Genomic DNA, 19,222 nt, shown 5'->3' on the forward strand with positions numbered 1-19,222 from the left:
TTGGTCCTTGCCTTGCGGCAGCCACCATCACGAGCCCACATCGCCACCGTGGTTGGTTTCTGCCGATCAAGGCCGTCGACGGCATGACCTGCAGCATCTTCCCCCACAGAAGATATTAAAACTCCATATGGAATGAATGGTAGGGGACAGCCATAAGATGGTGCCAGAGTGCAGAGGGCTTGCCAAAGGCGGCCTGCAACAATGGCTGGTCGCCCTGGCATGAGTGTCATGGTTCACGGGTGCATGTCTTCATCCTGAGGTGTGCACCCCACGAAAACACTGCTCTTGGGTCCCTCCTCAGTATCTTGGGTCCCTCAGTAGTTTCGGCGCTGATCCAAGCCCCATTCTAGTGCATGGGGCACCGCCTAAACACCGCCGCCAGGGCGGTTGAACCAGGGCCTCGCAAGCGTCATCACAGGATGAACCCGGAAGTGGTGCTCTTGCCGGACATCTGAGATAGTCAGCACCAGCGCATGCGGGACCAACAGCAAACAGGACAAAGACTGGCGCCCGCATTATTGTTTTGGTTCCAGCTTCATGATTCCAGCGCAGTGGCCAGGCACTTGCTGGTCAAGTCCTCTCCAAGGCTGGTTTCTGGTGAGCCATTCGCACGCCAACAATTTCTCAGGCCGAGGCGGATGTCCTGGATAGCGAACAAAGCCGTAGAGAGGAGATGCAACGTACTTCGACGCAAAGCTTTCCTGTCTGGCGAGCCTCCACAACGACGCCCTTGGCAACTGTGCTGGCGTGGCAGTAAGGGCACGCGGCGAAGATTAGATCTGGAGCAAGATAGCCTGGTCTGGGAGCCTGGATAATTCTCGCGTGCCTCTATCACGGGATGGACAAAGGCAGACATTGGGAAGGAGGTATCAATTACGTGAGCTCTGTCTATTTCTTTCTGCAGGAACACTACAAGTACAATTTCTTCGCACGGTGACCAGACTCCAAGACTGTGACAGATGCCGTGTCGTGAGCTGTCGCTGCGTTCCTGGGATGATGCCACCAGTCCACCAAAGCAGCCACTGTGTCATCCACTGGATCAACCGCCAAATCGCCAAAGCCTCAATGCTGCGTCTTGCTTTTTAGTAGTGTACATGGGCAGCACTTTGGTCGCCACCACCGAAAACCCGACCCATCAAGCGCCTGGGCCCTCCGGACGCGTGGCCGGACTCTCGGACGGACGAGGGGTAGGATAGACGGCGTCGTTCTTGGGGCTCTTCACCTGCTAGGTCTGTGCTTCATCGGGACGGCTGCTGTCATTCCGCATGGGGGTGTCGTCCGGCGAAACGGTGCGAGGATCCTGTCCCATTTTGATTTGTGCCTTGCCCGTGCCCTCGTCATCGCTACCGCACCCATGCACGTGAACATCTTCCTCCTGCGAAGAAGACGTTTCGAGCTGAGAAGAAGTCTCAATCTCGGTGTTGCGCGAAGGGCGATAGCCGTCGGCGTAGATGGCCTCGTCTCGTAGGTCATATTCATCCTGGAAGTCCCTCCAAAAGGCCTCCGTCAAACGTCAGCGTATGGGAGCTGGTGCGCTTGGGTGAGACAGGGAGCCAAGGCGGTCTCGGACAGGGTGAGGAATGGCCGAGTCTCGACCAGGACACTCATAACAGCACCAGGAGCGGTTCAGTCTCTTCACACTGCCCACTCCTGCACAAGCTGCTCAACCCTGTATCCCGTCGCCCAACCCGTGTCTCGTTCAATGTCCTCGATCAGCTCCCTGACCACCTTCTGGTCCCGCCGGTCTGACATGCATCGCCCAGAGTAGTACAGCGGTTGCAGCATGTGGATCCTCGTCGAGTCGTCCGGCCTGCCTAGGGCAATCGAGCAGATATGCACCGCGTGGCCGAATAGCTGCGTCTGCATGGTCTTGTACGTAGACAGGAGATCCTGCCGATGTCTACGAGGTGCTCTGGGGTGGCTCCCGCTTGAAGCAGTGTCATTGCTCGCATCAAGGAGCAGCAGCAGCTCTGGCGGTCGGTGCAGCAGCATGAGCATCCGCGCCATGTGATATGACTGCATCGTCGACGCGCACATGCTGTTGCTGTACCATGTCTCCGTATCCAAACTGGGCGAGAGCCGTGCGACTCTGACCTGTGTCGACGGCTGGAATGTGTCAGGCAGGCTGTCGTGCCATCGCGTCAGCTCTACGTCAAGCATCCGCCATGTGTCGTGGAGACTTCTGCTTCCCAGCCCACCTGCAGCAGCAGCGCAATCGCCCTCTGCCTGTTCCTGTTCCTCATCCGACGCGATAAAGTTGCCAATCTTACACAACAGCCAGACCAGCGTGTTAGCTACCATGTCATCTCGGAGCGGAGGATCGGCATCCAGCATCGAGACGAGGCCCATCTCGTCCAGCGAGAGGCCCATTGCTCGCCACATCTCGAGATCGTTGATATTAAGTCGCGTGTGTTTGCAAGAGATGACTGCACAGTTACTTAGTTGATGCCATTTGACGCACTAGAATGAGAAATACAACTCACTTGATGCCAGAAAGTCCTGTCGAGCAAAGTTCCAAAACGCAGCCCTGAGTGCCTTGGGCGGTGTCGGCGCGGCAGCAGCAGGCCGCGGCGATGGCTGGAATTGAAACAATAGCTCCTGGTTCGTCAGCCTGAGCAGCGACTGCGTCCCGTCAAGATGTCTCGACCAGCCCGTCGTGGTGGCGCTCAGGAACTCGTAGATACACAGGATCGTCGCCGCGACGATTGTCTCGTCATCGTATCTCCGGTTATAGTCGTCACGCCTAGCCCCCCCGGTGTTGCCATCCTCGTCTGAGATGGCCTGCATGAGCAGCGAGATGCTCTTGTCATAGTACTTCATGCCGTACCACATGTAGTCGGATGCGCTGGTGTCGCTGCGCGGCCACGTCTCCATGCTGGCGAGTCTGTGGGAAAGTCCGCCAAAGACTGCCTTGCGCCCGTTAACGCGGCCGAGCTGCTTCGCCGCCAGAGCACAGGCTGCGTACTTGACAAGAGGATTGCTACGAGCCAAGACGGGCACCTGACGACTGTAGTAGCAGTCGAGGTCAAAGAGGTCCATCCACCGTCCGGCTGCCTCGGAGAAGTGTCTGAGGAAGAAGCTCACCTCACGGTCCTCTTCCTCACTTTCATGAGGTGAGTTCAGAGGCTGAGGGGTAGATGAGGTGTTCTGCCGACTGAAAGAGGGTATGTGCAGGGGAACATTCTCTGTCGATGGTCTGATCGAGGGTCGATATTCTAGTTGGCCTTCGTCTTGAACTTGCATATCTTGCACCGCATTTTCGTTGCTCTTGTCTCGATCAGGCAGGCCATGATTTGAAGTAGGGCCGCGAACTTGCGTTGAACCAAAAGACTTGCGCCTCCGACTGCTTTTGCTGGCACCACATACCACCTCCGATGACGTGGTGTGTGGTCCAGCCTGCAGCGGAGGCGAGTCGATGGGTGGCAGCCTGATCCACGAGTTCTCCGTCGTCGTCGTGCTTGACCTTGACGAGCCAACAACCGTGGCCCTCCGCTGGATGGCTGGGGTCGCTAACTCGGGTGACGTCGCTGACCGTGGAAGCTCACTGGAAAAGGAAGCTCGGTGGAGGCGGAACATGCCCGTGGTCGAGTCACAGCGCCTCCCCGTCCTCGAGCACTCACCGCATGACGGAAGCTGCTCGTCACACTTGATCCTGCGCTTGCGGCAGTACGCACTGGTGGTGATTAGCCTGACCAGTCAAACGGGTATGTGGATATCTGACGGCTACTCACCAGCCACGCCGCGATCTTCGGGTGACCTTCGCCGGCCGTTCGTCAGGAGTAGACGACATGACTGCCGGACGTGAGGAGACGCATTTATTCACTCGGCGCTGTGCGGCCGATGGCGAGACGTATCTGTACCAGTTTCGGAAAGGGTCTCTGCGTCGACAGCTTGTTCTCGGGGCGAGGGGAGCTCGTCGAGATGCAGTGGAAAACGAGCATATATGTACACGGTGGCTGCGGAAGACATCCGTTGTGGGTCCACATTAACCCCGCATCTGCTGCCTTACACACGGCCCCGGATCTAGCGACCTGGACGTGGGCCTTCCCCGCAAATCTACTGTGTTCTGACTTGCGCATCAAAAGCCAGTCATTCACGAGTAAATGTTCAAAGATGCTCGATTAGCTTGCTTCAATTCCTCGACCACTATCATGCGCGCCTACAGTAGGCATGTTGTGCTCAGCGTATCTTCCCAGACCCGGAAGGCATCTATGGTCCCAATCACTGACACCCATCAAGACCGGTGCGACGCAACTGGACGTAGCTTCTCGTCACTAGTTTCCTGCATTTGCTTAGCATCCATCCGGTGCGCTACTTCATTGTCTGCCTCCTCGTATATAGTGGGGCGGGCGAGTTGAGTTGCCAACTTGTTACGGAACACAAAGACATTGTGGTTGTCCGCAAAGAAGCGATCAATGTCCTCGAGCGTTCGGTTGGCAGTCTCTGGGTAGAAGAAGTACGTCGTTGGCACGAAGCTGGCGCAGATTACTGCCCAGACGATCCAGAACTTTTCATGTTGTTAGTTCGAAAATCGAAATTTCGGTCCATCACGAGCTTCAAGAAGGCTGCCTCTCACCTTATACCCGAGATTCTCGATGCCTGGAGGCGTGATTTGAGCCACCATGTAATTGAAAATCCAATTCGTAGCCATCGCCAGACTTGCTCCCTTTGCCCGGAACGCCAGGGCGTTGATTTCGGTCGGGTAGAGCCACGGAACACCCAAAACACCCATCGCGAAGGAGGCGAAGAAGACGAAGAAAAACGATACGGCGACGATGCCCAGCTTATAAGGATCGCCTCGGCCAGTCTCCGAAAGGCCCAAAGCGATGGCAATAATAGTCCAACATAGGGCGCAGCATGTGGCAGAGACCATCATGACTTTCCGCCGGCCGTAGCGTTCGATGACGAAGTACGCCAGAAACGAGAAGAGCAAGTAATCCATGGAGCCAGCGGCAGCGAGGATGCGTGCCAGAAGCTCGTTAATGCCGATAGCGTGGATGAAAACATACTGACGACTGATGTCAGGTTTGGATGTCCGGGTTGACCAGTAAGGAGAGGTGACAGAACTTACAGTCATATAATAGGAAGTTACGTTGATGCCACTGATTTGGTTCATCGCCTGCATCCAAGCGCCGAGAATCATCCGGCGGACTACACCAGCAGGACCTCTACCCGTAAATAGCTCCCACCACGTATACTGGACCGCGTACTCGGTATCCAAGACGCTTTTGATGATGGAGAACTGCGTCCGGACGGAAGAGGACTCTGGCGTGGCGCCATTACCCTCGAGTGCAGCCAAAACCTCGCACGCCTCATCGTAGCGACCTTTACGAATGAGAAGGCGTGGAGAATCGGGTAAGAATGGGCACATGAGGCAGATGAGGAAGGAGAAGACTAATTTTGCCACAAGTCAGCTCCCACATCGTCTTTCTTGTGCTCTCATTCGCCACTACTGTGTCGTCCAGGGCGTTCGGGAAAGGTGGGGAGAAGGGGGGGGGGGGCGAACTCACATATCTGGAACGCCAGTGGGAACCGCCACGAAACACTTCCAGGCGCAAATGAGAATCCTAACGTTAACCAATTGGAAATTGCGAAGCCAGTTATACAATTGGCCATTTGAATAATGATCAATTTGCCCCGGCTTCGTGCTTTTGACGTCTCGCTTTGCCAAACTCCGGCAGTGGCTGATTTTGTGTTCACTTGTTAGCCAGATGCCAGCCAGCGAAATCGATTGCAGTGGAGACGGTTCTCCACTGTGACTCACCTGTATTCATGCCTGTTCCGAGCCCAGCGACGACACGGCCGACATACATCTGCGCAGCGGAGTACACCGAGGCTTGTATGACAGCGCCTATAGCGATAACGGAGCTTCCGACGATCAGAGTTTTTGGACGACCCAACTTGTCACCGAACCATAGAGTCGAGAGAGCACCGGCGAAGCAACCGAGATTGTAAACACTAGTCATAGTACCCTGTTGGGCGGCGTCTGGGTTGCCAACCGTATCGAGGAAGTCTTGCTTGACGAGGACATTGCCAAAGACGCCCTGTGCGCACGACAAGTATCAGTCATCTGGCCATGAACAGATACACACGATCTCAAGGGAACAGACCTGGTCGTAGCCGTAGAAGATAAGCACCGTGCTGGCGGCAAGCGAGATCCACACGGTAAGAGCATGGCCAGAACCGCCAAGGTACTTGGCCTTCTTGGCCTCATTGCCAAACAGGCCCATGTTTTTTGGTACTCAGTCGAGCGCTGAAGGTTGATGTGGGTGATGAAATACAATCAATGTTCGTCGAGAATGGATATCTCTGACGAGGAGAAGACAAGATCGTGCCATCGAGAAACGTCAACAGGTCGGTGCACACTCTCTCCTTTTATACAGCGATCGACATCAAAGCTTGACTCGGCTCCCTGACGCCGATCCATGCCGGCCATCCAGCGACACACAAAGTCCCCGGCTATTTCCACCAAGACCACGCTTACCCCGCGCAACCCGCTTTTCCCCAGAAAACCGGCAGTCGTGTTTCCCCGCGAGTCCACTATGGAGGAGCTAAGAGTGCCGTCACTATGAGCGGGGATACTGTTTTGGGCAAAACAGGCTGAATTGCCGCATTCAGCAACTTAGGCAGCGCGCCATGTTCTCCAACACGCGTGGCCAGCCCCTCGAACGAGACCATCGTTGGACACATCTGCTTGTGGTCTGTAATCATGCAGATGTAATCAAGCTAGACTTGGCTAGAGTTCCCAAAACCATCGATTGTCATAGACAACATTACCCTACAATTGCTTCAACTCTAGCCGGCATGTCATGAGGCTACTCTTGAGTGGGAGGATAATGTGCAAATAAGCTCTCAACGATGCTGTCTACTTAGTCTGAAGGTCTACACAGCAAGAAGCGGCCTGACAAAGTACATGACTGCAGACATAATCATCCACCACACTGTCACGGCGCCCAGAATCTCCTTGCCGTCCCTCGACATATAGACTACATCCTTCCTGGGGATAAAGATGCTGCGCAGCCAGTAGTGCCACTGCCAGTGCGGGTATACCATCAGGTTCTTGGCCGTTTTGGGCTCGACATACCAGTTAGTACACCCCGTGGACCAGACGAGCTGTCTCGCCCGGTCCTGGATCCACGCGTTCTCCGCTGTCTCGGCCTCCTGCCTGATCTCGACGGCCGCCACTTTGTGCTCGGGAGAGCGCAAGATGGGGTCGAGCATGCGCAGAGTGAAGTTGATCTGGCACTCGCTCGAGTAGATGACGGAGAGATGGCCGTTGACTGTGTTGGGTCCCATCATGACGAAGAAGTTGGGGAAGCCGGCGATGCAGGTGCCGTAGTAGGCCTGCGGAAAACCCTGGTTGTGTTTGTCCCACTGCCAATAATCCAAATGTTAGTTCTCACTAACCTCGAGAGAGCGGTAATTGCTGGACGTACGTGCTGGGTTATGGTGACTCCGCCCTTGCCAACGATGTCAAGTGGTGACAAGAGCGTTGTCGTCTCGAAGCCCGTGGCAAGCACAATGGCATCGACATCCAGTGTCCTCCCAGACCGAAAGACCACGCCCGTCTTGGTGATTCGCTCAACCCCATCATCCGACACAAGCTCGACATTCTTGCGATGCAGACACTCGAGATACCCCGTGTCAAACACCCGCCGCTTGCACCCAACTTCAAATTTCGGAATCAGCGCGTCGACATACTCGGGCGGCGCGTTCTCACGGATGTACTTCTTCGACGCCTCGCCTAGCTTCTTCCGCGCCTCGATGCCCGTGTCCGTCTCAAACATGGTCCACTCGGCCTCGAGCTCGGCATATATCTTAGCCCGCAGGAGTCGCATCACTCCCGGGACACGCATGAAGAGCTGGAAAGCCCGCGAGTACGTCGGATTTGGGCGCTCCAGGAGCCAGTGTGGCTGGCGGGCGACTTGGACGACGCGGTTGGCAGTCTGGGCGACGACGGGGACAAACTGCGTGGCGCTGCAGCCGTTGCCTGTGATGTTGAGGTTAGCTGGGGTCAATCACTACCAAAGGCTCCAGACAGAATATTTCGCAAGACAACTCACCGAGAACCAAGATATCCTTCCCAGCGTGGTCAAACTCGTGGTCCCACCGCGCCGAGTGAAAGAGCCTGCCCTGAAAGTCGTCATACCCAGGGATATCGCACTTCTTCGGCACGCTCAGCGCGCCGACCGCCGAGACCAGCGCCCTGCAGGTGCGCTGAAACGTCCTCTTGGCCGCGAGATCCCGGATCGTGACGATCCAGATCATCCTCCGCTGGTCCCAGACCGCCCGCTCGACCATGCACTGCAGCCTCGTGTGCCGCGGCAGGCCGTACTGCGCCGCCACGCGGTGGAAGTAGTCGAGGATCTCGTCCTGCATGGTGAATTTTCGGCTCCAGTTCGGATTGAGGGCAAACGAGTACGAGTAGAATTGGCTCGGCACGTCGACGCCGCAGCCCGGGTACGTGTTGATGGCCCACGTGCCACCAATGTCGGCCGTCTTCTCATAGATCTCGAAGCGCGTGGCGCTCGAGGCGTAGTGGCGGCACAGCTGGGCGGCCAGGCCTATGCCCGACATGCCGCCGCCAATGATGAGGACGTCTGTGTCTGCCGACATGATGGTGGCGTGACCGCAGTGCTGAGAGGCAAAGTGTGGTAGTTTGACGGCTTGTGGGACAAATGATAAATGCAAACCGATTTGCGAATGAGGAACTTCAAAAAGAAGAGAAGTCTATCTGGAGTAAGATCTTTAAATTTCAGTTCGTGTCGACCTCTTTGATCTGCGACCAGACTGCGCCAATCTGTACAGATTGGGCCGAGAAACTTATTTTCCGTGGCTATGCCACCACTCTTATCTCTCCAATAACCTTGATCCGACATGCACTGAGCAAGACAATCAGTCATGAACTTCTGTGCCAGCGATGCCGTTCTCCACAACGCCTAAATTGCCTCTTTGGGCAACCCGTACTTTCACCCCGTCCCCGTGGAGGCCCGGCATAGCTGCCGGCTAGCGCACCGGGGGTGAAGACGATCATCACACGTGGGACGAAAGTGGTCTGGTACGAGTTCATGACAGCAGGGTGGAGATCGATTCCAGACAAACACACCATCAAGCCCATCACAACAAGGACAGGGGCAAAAGCACCAGCCCCAGCAGCAACAGAGCAGAACACATGTGCGCCTGAAGAGCGTGCGCATCAGCAGCCTGACACCATATCACGAGCTCCTCCCCTTCTTCCGCCTCGGCGCAATTCGACTACACGTTAGAGGACATCACACTCAAGCAAACCGTTCCTTGCCCGCCGCTTCCATCATCGTCGAATCCGTCCTCCCCTTCCTGCGGCAGCGTACAGGAGGCGGAACCAGCGCTGCCACGCCCTACACCCTCAATTACGCCCGCGAATGTGCTCAGCCCGAGCATCCTCGATTGCGGTCTGTCTCGACATGCACTCTCGCTCAAGACGTCGAACTTGAGCGGATGCTGGCGTTTCAGGCTCAGATGATGGCTGGAATATTCCAGCTTCGGTAAAACATCTCCGGATTACGGATCACGTTAATTTGCTGCGGTGCGCATACTGGGCGAGGCAAGGGGAATATGCCTCCGGGGACGGCATCTCGGGTGTCGCGCGCCTACATGACAGTGGCGATGACATGCCCAGCATCGAGAGCGGTGACGGCTCCTACGGACAGGAGCTGGCTGTAGTGGAGGATATCGTGAGCACGGAGCTCCATCAGTACATTAGTCACGGGAGTATGCAAGAGGCTGAACACCAGAGCGGCCATCTGGCAGCAGATCCAACACCGCGAGTTAAGTTTGCGCACAAGGATCGTCGCGCACTGGTTCTGGAGTTGGGCGATCTGTGTTTTCCGCCGTGGGTGTGAGATACGAAGTCGTCTGTGATGGGAGTGCTAGGGCTTACCTAAGTCGCAAAAAGATTGCCAAACAGAGCACTCCCTGGAATGCCCTGCCAGCTCGTTATCAGTCTGCCTTGCCAAGCCCCTGCAATATGCATGCTCGGGTGACGTGGAGCTGACAGCTTTGACCCCACCGTTTGCATACATTTGCGGCTGAGAGCCTCGCGATTCTGCGGTGGTTGTCCCAGATATCTTCCTGCTTCTCATTCTCTCCAGTCATTTCGTTCTTCATGATACATGCGACGCCATGCGACGTCACCTCAAACGCGACTAGGTTGACCGATTTAGCACGTTGCAACTCTCCCGACTCGACATGCGCCTCCTCGAACACCACGGCAATCTCGGTATTGCGCACACGAAAGACTATGACGCGTCTGAGATCCCCCCCTACGCCATCTTGTCACACACCTGGGAGGACGGCCAGGAAGTCACCTTTGAAGACATCAGAGATCGGGAATCCCGCCGAAAGTCCAAAAAAGGTTGGCGCAAAATCGCCTTCTGTGGAAAGCGAGCAGCCAAGGACGGATTACGACACTTTTGGATCGACAGCTGCTGCATCGACAAGACCAACGAGGAGGAGCACCACGGCGCAATAAACTCCATGTACGAGTGGTACCACAAGTCTAGCGTGTGTTACGCCTACCTCACGGACGTCACATCAATCCACGACCTGCCGCACAGCCGATGGTGGACCAGAGGATGGACCTTGCAAGAGCTTCTTGCGCCCCGCTGCGTCTTGTTCTTCAATCGCAGCGGTGACTGTCTGGGCGACAAGGACTCCCTCGAGGACCTCATAGTCAGGCGTACTTCTATTCCGCCCAACGCCTTGCGCGGGTATCCGTTCCAATCTTTCGACATCGAGCAGCGGCTGTCGTGGATCGGCGACCGACAGACAAAATATCCCGAAGATCTCTACAACTGTCTGCGAGGTATCCTGGGGGACGACTGCGCCAGCCGTTTCGCGGGAGGCCGCCAGCTTGCTCTACAGAGAGCCGAGCGGGCCTTTAAACTCGACCAGATTCGCAAACAGCTGACAGGCAATCCAGCTCAAGTGCCTTTACACCGTCGGTCTTCATTTCCGGTACCTCCGTGCCGCCACCACGGGGCGCCATATCCAGCTGCTCCCCAATCAACGCCAATACCACAGCCATGTTCACCGGCTATTGCCAACTACGCGCCAAATTTCGTAGTCACTCTGGATGATCTCAGGGACGCCCCATCAATGCCACCGTCGCTGCCACCACCACATCCAGTACTTCCTGACTATGGCCCTCTCGTCGGTGACCGTCGACGGGCGCGACCGCCAGTCATGGGCGACCGAGAAACACGCCAGACACAGCTACAGGCTGACATGGGCCAAGACCGGGGCATGCAACAAGCACATGGGCACCCGAACCAAGGCTTGCCGAGACAACACCCACAAAGTCGGCCTGCGGTCAGGCCGGCTGTGCAGAATCATGTGACAACAAGTATTCTCCATCCAGCCCCGGGCATTTCTGTTTATATAAACGGTCAGGTTTATATATACGGTCAGCCATTGGAACCTGGAGCATCTGTGGTCCGCCGGGCCACCACCAAAGGTATAAAAGTCGCCGGTCAACAGAAAAGGCAGATTCCATCAAGCCGCCCCAAGGATCCCTTGGTCACTATCCATCATCCGCAGGCGCCGCCCGCGCCATGCCCAAATGGCGACCCCGGGAGCGGTAATGTACATAGGGCAATGCTACGTATGATGCGCCATTCGAGCCGGCACGAGCTAGCGAGCGTCTCCAGTCAGCCGAACATGCGATCAAAGGTGACCGATTTGTCCTTTGATGGCCGGAATGCCGTACAACCACTTGATGCTGCTCTCTCAGCGCAACCACTCCCAGTTTGTAAGTAGATTTGCATGCTCGAAGTGTCATCAGTCAAAATAATGTCTCCGGGATCGGAAAGGGAAATGGCGTGTGTTGGCCCGCCCATCGTGGCCTTTGCAAAACCCCCGAATTCGTCTCCAGGAACGCTCAGCTGACATCTTCTCGCTACAGCTGCAACCAGTCGTCGCTGGTCTATCACCGCCACCGACGGCGACGCCAGAAGCACCAGAAGCAGCCCGGGGATTTCAGATCCCCTGCCTTATGCCCCCGATTATGATCGAAGCCGAAGCCTGGAACAACTTCCTCACGACGTTCTCGACGCACGGACGGGACCATATCCAGACGGGTACCGGGACGCGTACGGCTTGCCGCGCCCCGGCCTGCCAATACCACCCCAAGACAATGATCGACCTTATGTTGAGGATATGCTGAGTTACAATCGTGTATTAGAGGGTCGTCATGGCTCTGGGCGGCTGCAGCGTCGAGACTCTTCGGCCGACCGGTTGCTCCTCAGCAACCACCCGATTTTACTATAAGTGGATTACGTTAATAGTTACTACCTTAAGGTAACCTTGAAAACAACAACCGAGTGATTGCGAACGTACATTGCGGTCAAGGAATACCTCGTGCTAGATTTGTTCCTGGGTCCGAGTCTAGAACTGACTTAGTGCATGGCGAAAGTTCATGGGAATGCTCACGCCATGCAGCCAATTATGCAGCAACCGCCCAGACCAAATATAGAGATCTGGGCTCCACTGGACCCGCTGCGAGCAGCCACGATGACAAATAAGCACTAGAGGGGGGTTGGATCTTGATGCACCAGGCGAAGGTGGAGGATATAATGTCCTAATTGATTACGCACTGCGAGTGGAGCGAGTCGGTGTAGTCTGCTCACTCGGAGCCAGCGCCGCTGGTGCAGGTAGCGGTGGTACAGAGTTTAGTAACAGTTCGGAGATGACGACGACCGAAGGTAGTGAGCAGGAGGCTGTCCCTGTAGGCTGTGGTCGAGTGTGGTCGAGTGTAATATTGTGGCGCCAGGGTCTTTGGTAGCCACACAGCCCGTCAATATTAGCGCGTATCCTTCGCGCCCTTGGGTCACCCACACTAGTCTGCCTCCGGCATGTGAGACATTCGGGGACTGCCCCGGTACGCAGAAGTCATAGGTTTCTCTGCAAATAAGGTTTCGAGCGTGGTGTAGGCGACCCTTCGCCCTTCTGTGAAGCGGGACGAGGAGAAGGATTCAAGCCCCAGTATCTCCTTGTGGCGCAAAATCCATGGGTGAGGATAACAACATGGCTGGCCGGTTATCGCATGTACGGACTACACCAGGCGATCATTATTTTGTGTGATGTGTCGAACGCCACTCTCCAGTCTGGTGCGAGGAAGCTGCTCCTTCTATGCAGATCTGCACTTATTTGGCGTTCTCACAGTGGGTTGCAATCTTCGCGGGATCCCGATGCTGGTCGCACTTGTTCAGCGTGTTCCAGACACCTGTAAATGCACGGCTCCTGTCAGATGCTAGCTCACCAGGCGGGACCAGTCCACTCAGTAATTAGCCCAAAGTACAGAGCCTGACCCATGCCCTGGTGTCTTCGCTTGCATGTTTGCAGCCACCGAGGGCTGAGAGCCATCCTTGGACGTGCTGGAAGAACCGCAAGCTTCCTTCCCGCCATGCATCTCAGACGTTATTTCATTGTCCGACCAGAGAAGGAGAGAGCGTGATAGAGCATACCTGCAGATACGTACCACGCACTTGGCGCTAGTTTCTAGACAATGTTGTCGCCTGCCACTTCACCCAGCTTTGCAGCTCACTCCAACAATTCAACGGACGCCATGACGGCACCCGTGGCTGCCGTGTATGGCAACCCAACACGCTGAGCCTGAGACGCTGGGTTCTGCATGCAGCTCACGATGCTGACAGCATATGCATTCTGGAACGAAACCTGGACGGCCTCCACCGACCCGGCCCTGGATCGGCTGGGAAATGAAGCGGCTGAGCCGTGCTAGCAGGAAACTGTCACGGTCAACTTGGAAGCTCGGAGGCCTTTGAAGGAATCGAGAGGCTTGAGCTTCCAACCCCTGACATGGGGGTCTACGAGGTGGGTCTTGCACGCACGACGTTCTAATGAATGCACAGATGGCGTCAGCCAGATCTGAACCCCGGGCTCATCGGATCAAACGAGGCTTGGCGGAAGCTTGGTATTCCCTGCTATACCGTGTGGATCATCCCTTCTTGCCGTTAGGATTTGTCGTTACACCACAACAACTGCTGTTATGGCATTGGGTCCCGTTGCGCAGCGCTCACCAACAGAAATGTCACGCGTGCGGATCATTTGTTTGCAGCATCGGGCACGGCGCAACTCAGGCTTCTTGATTCTGACTATCCACAAACGAACGGTGGAAGCCGATTCACGAGAGCATGGGGGAATATGCCGTCATAGCACCGAGTGGTCGGGCCAGCATCCGGTGGCCGTGTCAGCATAGTCCGCTGTCTGCGCAGAAGAGAAAATAGAAACATTTTCTATTCATGGCTTAGTGATGACACTAAGTCTCGGTGGCGCCATATAGGTCGTAACGACCAGCGAATCGCCTCAAATGCGCGGTCTGCATGAACTAGACCTTTTCGGGTTCCTAAAAGTGGCGCTTGCATGGTGCAGGCCCGCAGAGCCAATGATTAGTTTGAGCAGGCTCAACGTCGCGACTCTGTTCTTCGTGTTTGGATTAAGGGCCCTGTCAGGTGCTAGCCAGCAGGTTTATTCTCGGCATCAGCTGAGCCTGCATGGCGGAGATGACTTCTCTGTCTTTTGGATTCCAAGAGGTGTTTGGCTCTAGGCCTGGAAATGTCCGACACTATCTGTACGTGTACTAGCATACATGGTGATCGGCCTGAGTCTCGCCGCTCACATCCGCAATTTCAGGGCTGAGTTTGAGACGAAGAGGCCCCTGCTAGCCGGCTGTTTCAGCTCCTCGACACTAATTCCCTTCGTTCCATTGGGCTTGGGCCAGGACTTTGGCTTCGAACTTGCATGCAAACACTCAGCCCCTCCCCTCAGGCAGCCTAATTGAGTTTGGTCGAGGGACAGAGGGAGCACAGGGGTGATGAATTGTTTTCTGCGGCTCAGTCACCCCAGCCAGGACTCTGACCCTTTCGACGGTGCGATATATGTTCTCGAGGCCCGCCTTGTTTGCTCTCAGTCCAGATGTGCTATCCCACGAAATACAAGCTCGCGCAGGTCGACTGGCTGTTACCTAACCTTTTGCCGGTAACGTTAGAGACGGAGAACTTGGCAGATAATCTGTGCACCAGAACGCTGTTTGCCTCTTCCGACGCTGCCGCGGGACTCGTTCGCCGAAGATGCCGTCCAAAATCGCCAAGGCCGGGGACTCGGCTGCCCCGACCGCTGGGAATGTCTCTGTGGCCGTCATGCCGAGCATTCCTCTGATGGCTACGCCGGTCCTGCCATTGGACAAGATCAGGGCTTTGCAGCCGATGCCCGACATGACGGAGGAGGACGAACTCCAGGATATCGAGACCGTAGATCGGCGCTCTGAAGCAGATCTGGTCCCAGTGTTCCAAAAGGTGCGTCGTGCTGAAGTCGGAGGCAAAGAACAGGCAACAATGAGGACGAACACTTAAAATAATTTGCCCGACAGCGTGCAGCGGCAAGCATTCTCGAGGTCTTTTATGACTTATGGGTTACCGCCAACTTGGGTATCTTTATGAAGGTGAGTATGGGGCTCGGCCGTGTGGAAACCGCGCAGAACCCCCTCTAACTCGTTGCAGGTGCACGATGTGGGCAACTCGGCTCAGTTATGGTCATACATTGGATACATTAGGTAAGTCACGCTGCGCTCCCGAACCGTTCCGGGAAATACATTCTAACCACTCGCACCATTAGTATTGTCTGGTTCAACCGGTTCATCTTGTTGTGCTTCGAAGTGCGCTACGCTACCGACAGTATCTTCGAAAGATTCGCGCTCACGTTACATCTTGGTGTGCTGGTCGGCTTCACCGTCGTCGCTCCCAAGTATGATCCAGAACATCAGGTCAAGAGTGCCTGGCAGAGCATGTGTAAGCCCCCTTGGCGCGTACGAGCTGTGAGAAGCGTCTGCTGACAAGCCCGTTAGCGTTGATCCTGATGGCGTCGAGGCTTGTGCTTGCAGTGGAATATGCCACAGTCCTGTGGCACATCCGGAAATTCAAGCAGGGCAAGCTTCCTTTGCTCGTCGTTCTTGCCTCGCATTTAGTAGCAGCCAGCATCTACCTTGGGGTCTCCTTCACCTTCCATGACAGCAGCAATAGTCAGGCTTACAATGCTTTTTATGTCGTCATGGCTTTCGAGGCCGTTGTCCAGCTTGGCCTGTCGTATGTCTACAGCGTCCTATCTTTCGAGGGCACGCATCTGGCGGAACGCATGTCTTTCTTGACGATGTTCATCCTTGGTCAAGGTGAGTATTCCATGGCCACCTGAATATTACTGTCCGTGACGTGCTAAACCTAGAGTGTCCTCCAGGTGCTATGGTTATTATGGATAGTGTCGTGAACGTCGTCAAGAATAATGGATGGTGTAAGTCAATTACCACAGCATGACACAGGAACTTAGGGTATACTAACAACTACAACAGCTTCCTCTATTATCGGTGTTCTAATCTCCGGCGTCGTTACTGTCTACTTTGTCTTCATGCTTTACAAGGACTGGACAGTTGGCTTTGCGAAATTGGTAGACTGGCAGCAGCTCGTCTGGTCGATCTTACACTACCCTTTCCACGTATTTTTACTGCTCTTCATCAAAGGAAGCACACAGTTCCTGCTCTGGTGGAAAGTCGTACGTAACCCGTTGGCCACCTTGTATTCGCTGGATGTTCTGGCTGACTCTTTGGATGATAGACTGAAGTCGAGGACAGCATTACGTACAAGTTCGATCACGCCTTTGATGCTCTGGACGTTCCATACGTTACCAGTGCAGATGTCGTCGCTTCGCTGAACCAGACGATCCAAGAGGTGTGGCAAGAGTACAAACCTGTGTGGAGTACAGTGGAAGACGAGATTGCCGATTGGCTCGGCCAGGTCAACACCATTCCCGACGCAATGTGGAACGACGCGGATCCAACTACTGATCCCCACTGGAGCACATTCTCGAATGCCATAAACTACCTCCGAATTGCAGTTGTCAATAGCGTCTTTGGCAATTTCGGGATTGACGCGATCCAGGGGCTCTTCAGTTCGGGGCAGCTGGAAAGCCTTAGCTTGGATGACGCGAACCAGAAGGCATATGATAATACGACTGAACAGTTTTACTTGGTGGTCAGTATACTTGTTGCCTCAACTTGTCTGGCATTCACAATGTACTTTGCGTCGAGTGGTACTAACGTTGTAATATGCGTCTTCAGTTCCAGTACGTGTTTGCCTGCGCGGGCATGGCCCTGATCACCATGACGCTCCTCTACATTCTTATCAAACGCAAACCAACTTCGCACCGGAACGCCGTCTACTTCTACGTCCGAACGGCCGTATTTTTCCTCCTGGGTATTGGCCTCAGCTTGGTGACCCTGGTCAGTCTTGACGACAACAAGACGAGCAACTTCCTGTTCACCCCATGGATGCTTCCGACGCTCTGCTTTGTTTTCCTGTTCGTCATTATCTTGACGCACGTGGAAAGCCCATCGAAAATTGTTTTCTTTCCTCCCTTGTCCAAACCTGTCACAGCATATACCCAAGCCTGACCGCATTGCACCGAACCCACGGCGACAATCGCGCGAGGCGTCCGTTACGGTGATCGCAAGGCCCCCAGCAAAGACTCCTCTTGCAGGGTAGGTGTATTGCTGCTGCATGGATCATCTAGGAGATTGCAAAAAGGCGCTGAAAGGGGATCATATAGATGGGAATGTGAATTTTAGCCGTTACCTTGGCTTCTGCTAGACAAGCTTTGCTAACGCTGATGCACGCACATGGCGTTACGCGTCGTGATGAAGATTACACTAGTGGCTTGAGTGCAAATGCAAAGGGCAAGCTCAGATGTCTGTTTTATTGGCGAGAATGGCTGAGTATGGAGCTTCAACCCGGCCCATGAGCAAAAAGTGACAGACAACTAACGGGAGACGTGCTTTGTAATAGTAATTGCACACAACAGCGTCCAGTCACACCGTCAGCTCTGACTGGTTACACCTTGCCACCCAGTGTCTGCCCCCATCCGTCCTGTGATAGCCTCTCCCAGGTCTCCTGATATCCCTGGGTCCAGCGGCTGACCGTGTGCCCGGCACCGCTTGGCCCGGGATCATTCAGCACCTCGACCTTCCGGACCTGTTCCTTGCCAACCTCGAGCACCGTGCCGCCGACATACTCGGGCTCCTGGACGAGCCTCAGCATCGCGGCCGCAACCTCCTCGGCCGTGGCCCACTCGTCCCGCTCCGCGTCCACCCACGCCAGCTTCTCCGGGTTGTCGGTCCACAGCGGCGTCTTGATCACCCCGGGAGCGACGGCGACGACCCGCACGGGGGCGAGCCCAGTCTCCTTGGGCGGGGTCTCGAGCTGCGCGAGGCTCCGCACAAAGTTGGACACTCCAGACTTGGCGGCGACGTAGAGCGGGCACGCGATAAAAGGCCGCTGGGCGGCGATGCTCGAGATGTGGACCACGACGCCGGGGCGCTTGTGCTTGTGGAAGTGCGCGATGGCGAGCTGGGTGCAGCGGATCGGGTGTGTGAGGTTGATGTCCAGCGACGCGTATCGGGAGCCCAGGGGCGAGTCGAACGACTGCTCCGAACCAGGAGGCAGCCAGAAGTTGGAGAAGGCGGGCTCGTAGACGCCCGCGCCGGGACAGACAATATCGATGGGCGTGTTGAAGGCGGACTCGGCGGCGAGGAACATAGCCTCGAGCTGTGACCAGTCTGTCACGTCCGTCCGGTGGAAGGCTGCTCGTGCCGCCGAGGAGGTGGGATCCGCCTGGCTGTACTTGTTGACGAGGACCTGTGCTTCTTGCCGCATGGTGAGGTCGGCAAAGAGGACATTGCAGTTGTTCTCAAGCAGCAGTTGTGCAAAGGCCAGGTTGATGCCCGAGCCTGCGCCCGTCACGATGGCCGTCTTCCCAGAAACTGTGAGTGCCATGGTGGTTGGTGAGCAGTCGATTAGAGTAAGAAGAGTATGGCGACGCTAGTCAGGCAGGCGGGCAAGAGAACATGAGAAGCTGATCTACACAGCGCTCGCGTCACATTGTCGACTCCTCGGTAGTTCAATGTGCCGAAGTTGGAGGCCAAGTATGTGGTCACACTGCATATGTGTGATTCTCGGCCACGCTCATGCAGTCATGGCTCCTTTCAGGCGGGGAAATCGAAGGATTTGTATGGCGAAATGCGGGGTTACTAGACTCCTCTCGTAGGCACGAGACTATTACTGCCGTGTGGAGGCGGAGGCGTGAGCGGAGGTGCAGAATTTGGAGACGACGACATGGGAACCTT

At 55.6% G+C, this 19,222-nt stretch overlaps 7 protein-coding genes across 7 annotated transcripts; 2 read left to right on the plus strand and 5 right to left on the minus strand.

The window, feature by feature from the left end:
* Positions 1-51: 51 nt before the first annotated feature.
* On the minus strand, positions 52-556 carry B0I36DRAFT_331318 (uncharacterized protein). The gene has a single exon (XM_046154964.1). The coding sequence runs from the start codon at positions 514-516 to the stop codon at positions 298-300; it is 219 nt and encodes a 72-aa protein (XP_046007919.1). The 5' UTR covers positions 517-556; the 3' UTR covers positions 52-297.
* An 859-nt stretch (positions 557-1,415) lies between these two features.
* On the minus strand, positions 1,416-3,576 carry B0I36DRAFT_415604 (uncharacterized protein; the record flags this gene model as incomplete). The annotated part of the gene is made up of 3 exons (XM_046162044.1): positions 1,416-2,426; positions 2,484-3,196; positions 3,515-3,576. The coding sequence occupies 3 exons, from the start codon at positions 3,574-3,576 to the stop codon at positions 1,636-1,638; spliced, it is 1,566 nt and encodes a 521-aa protein (XP_046007920.1). The 3' UTR covers positions 1,416-1,635.
* A 522-nt stretch (positions 3,577-4,098) lies between these two features.
* Positions 4,099-6,303, minus strand: B0I36DRAFT_331322 (MFS transporter). Its single transcript, XM_046154965.1, has 6 exons — positions 6,111-6,303; positions 5,765-6,044; positions 5,511-5,684; positions 5,072-5,394; positions 4,577-5,008; positions 4,099-4,507 (listed from the first exon to the last, which is right to left on the minus strand). The coding sequence occupies exons 1-6, from the start codon at positions 6,228-6,230 to the stop codon at positions 4,235-4,237; spliced, it is 1,602 nt and encodes a 533-aa protein (XP_046007921.1). The 5' UTR covers positions 6,231-6,303; the 3' UTR covers positions 4,099-4,234.
* A 496-nt stretch (positions 6,304-6,799) lies between these two features.
* Positions 6,800-8,616, minus strand: B0I36DRAFT_415609 (cyclohexanone 1,2-monooxygenase; the record flags this gene model as incomplete). Its single annotated transcript, XM_046162045.1, has 3 exons — positions 6,800-7,374; positions 7,437-7,990; positions 8,064-8,616. The coding sequence occupies 3 exons, from the start codon at positions 8,614-8,616 to the stop codon at positions 6,883-6,885; spliced, it is 1,599 nt and encodes a 532-aa protein (XP_046007922.1). The 3' UTR covers positions 6,800-6,882.
* Positions 8,617-9,650: 1,034 nt separating this feature from the next.
* Positions 9,651-11,117, plus strand: B0I36DRAFT_352616 (heterokaryon incompatibility protein-domain-containing protein; the record flags this gene model as incomplete). The annotated part of the gene is made up of 3 exons (XM_046157126.1): positions 9,651-9,875; positions 10,189-10,843; positions 10,945-11,117. 3 exons carry the CDS (start codon positions 9,651-9,653, stop codon positions 11,115-11,117), a joined length of 1,053 nt encoding a protein of 350 aa, XP_046007923.1.
* A 3,873-nt stretch (positions 11,118-14,990) lies between these two features.
* Positions 14,991-17,712, plus strand: B0I36DRAFT_161900 (uncharacterized protein). Its single transcript, XM_046148673.1, has 9 exons — positions 14,991-15,350; positions 15,425-15,496; positions 15,555-15,607; positions 15,670-15,842; positions 15,899-16,219; positions 16,285-16,338; positions 16,397-16,596; positions 16,659-17,075; positions 17,162-17,712. Exons 1-9 carry the CDS (start codon positions 15,126-15,128, stop codon positions 17,492-17,494), a joined length of 1,848 nt encoding a protein of 615 aa, XP_046007924.1. The 5' UTR covers positions 14,991-15,125; the 3' UTR covers positions 17,495-17,712.
* Positions 17,713-17,930: 218 nt separating this feature from the next.
* Positions 17,931-18,872, minus strand: B0I36DRAFT_250336 (putative short chain dehydrogenase/ reductase; the record flags this gene model as incomplete). Its single annotated transcript, XM_046150536.1, has 1 exon — positions 17,931-18,872. One exon carries the CDS (start codon positions 18,870-18,872, stop codon positions 17,931-17,933), a length of 942 nt encoding a protein of 313 aa, XP_046007925.1.
* Between the last annotated feature and the right edge of the window lie 350 nt (positions 18,873-19,222).

The sequence above is a fragment of the Microdochium trichocladiopsis genome, assembly GCF_020744255.1.
Source record: "Microdochium trichocladiopsis strain MPI-CAGE-CH-0230 chromosome Unknown B0I36scaffold_9, whole genome shotgun sequence".
In the NCBI taxonomy this organism is placed as follows: domain Eukaryota; kingdom Fungi; phylum Ascomycota; class Sordariomycetes; order Xylariales; family Microdochiaceae; genus Microdochium; species Microdochium trichocladiopsis.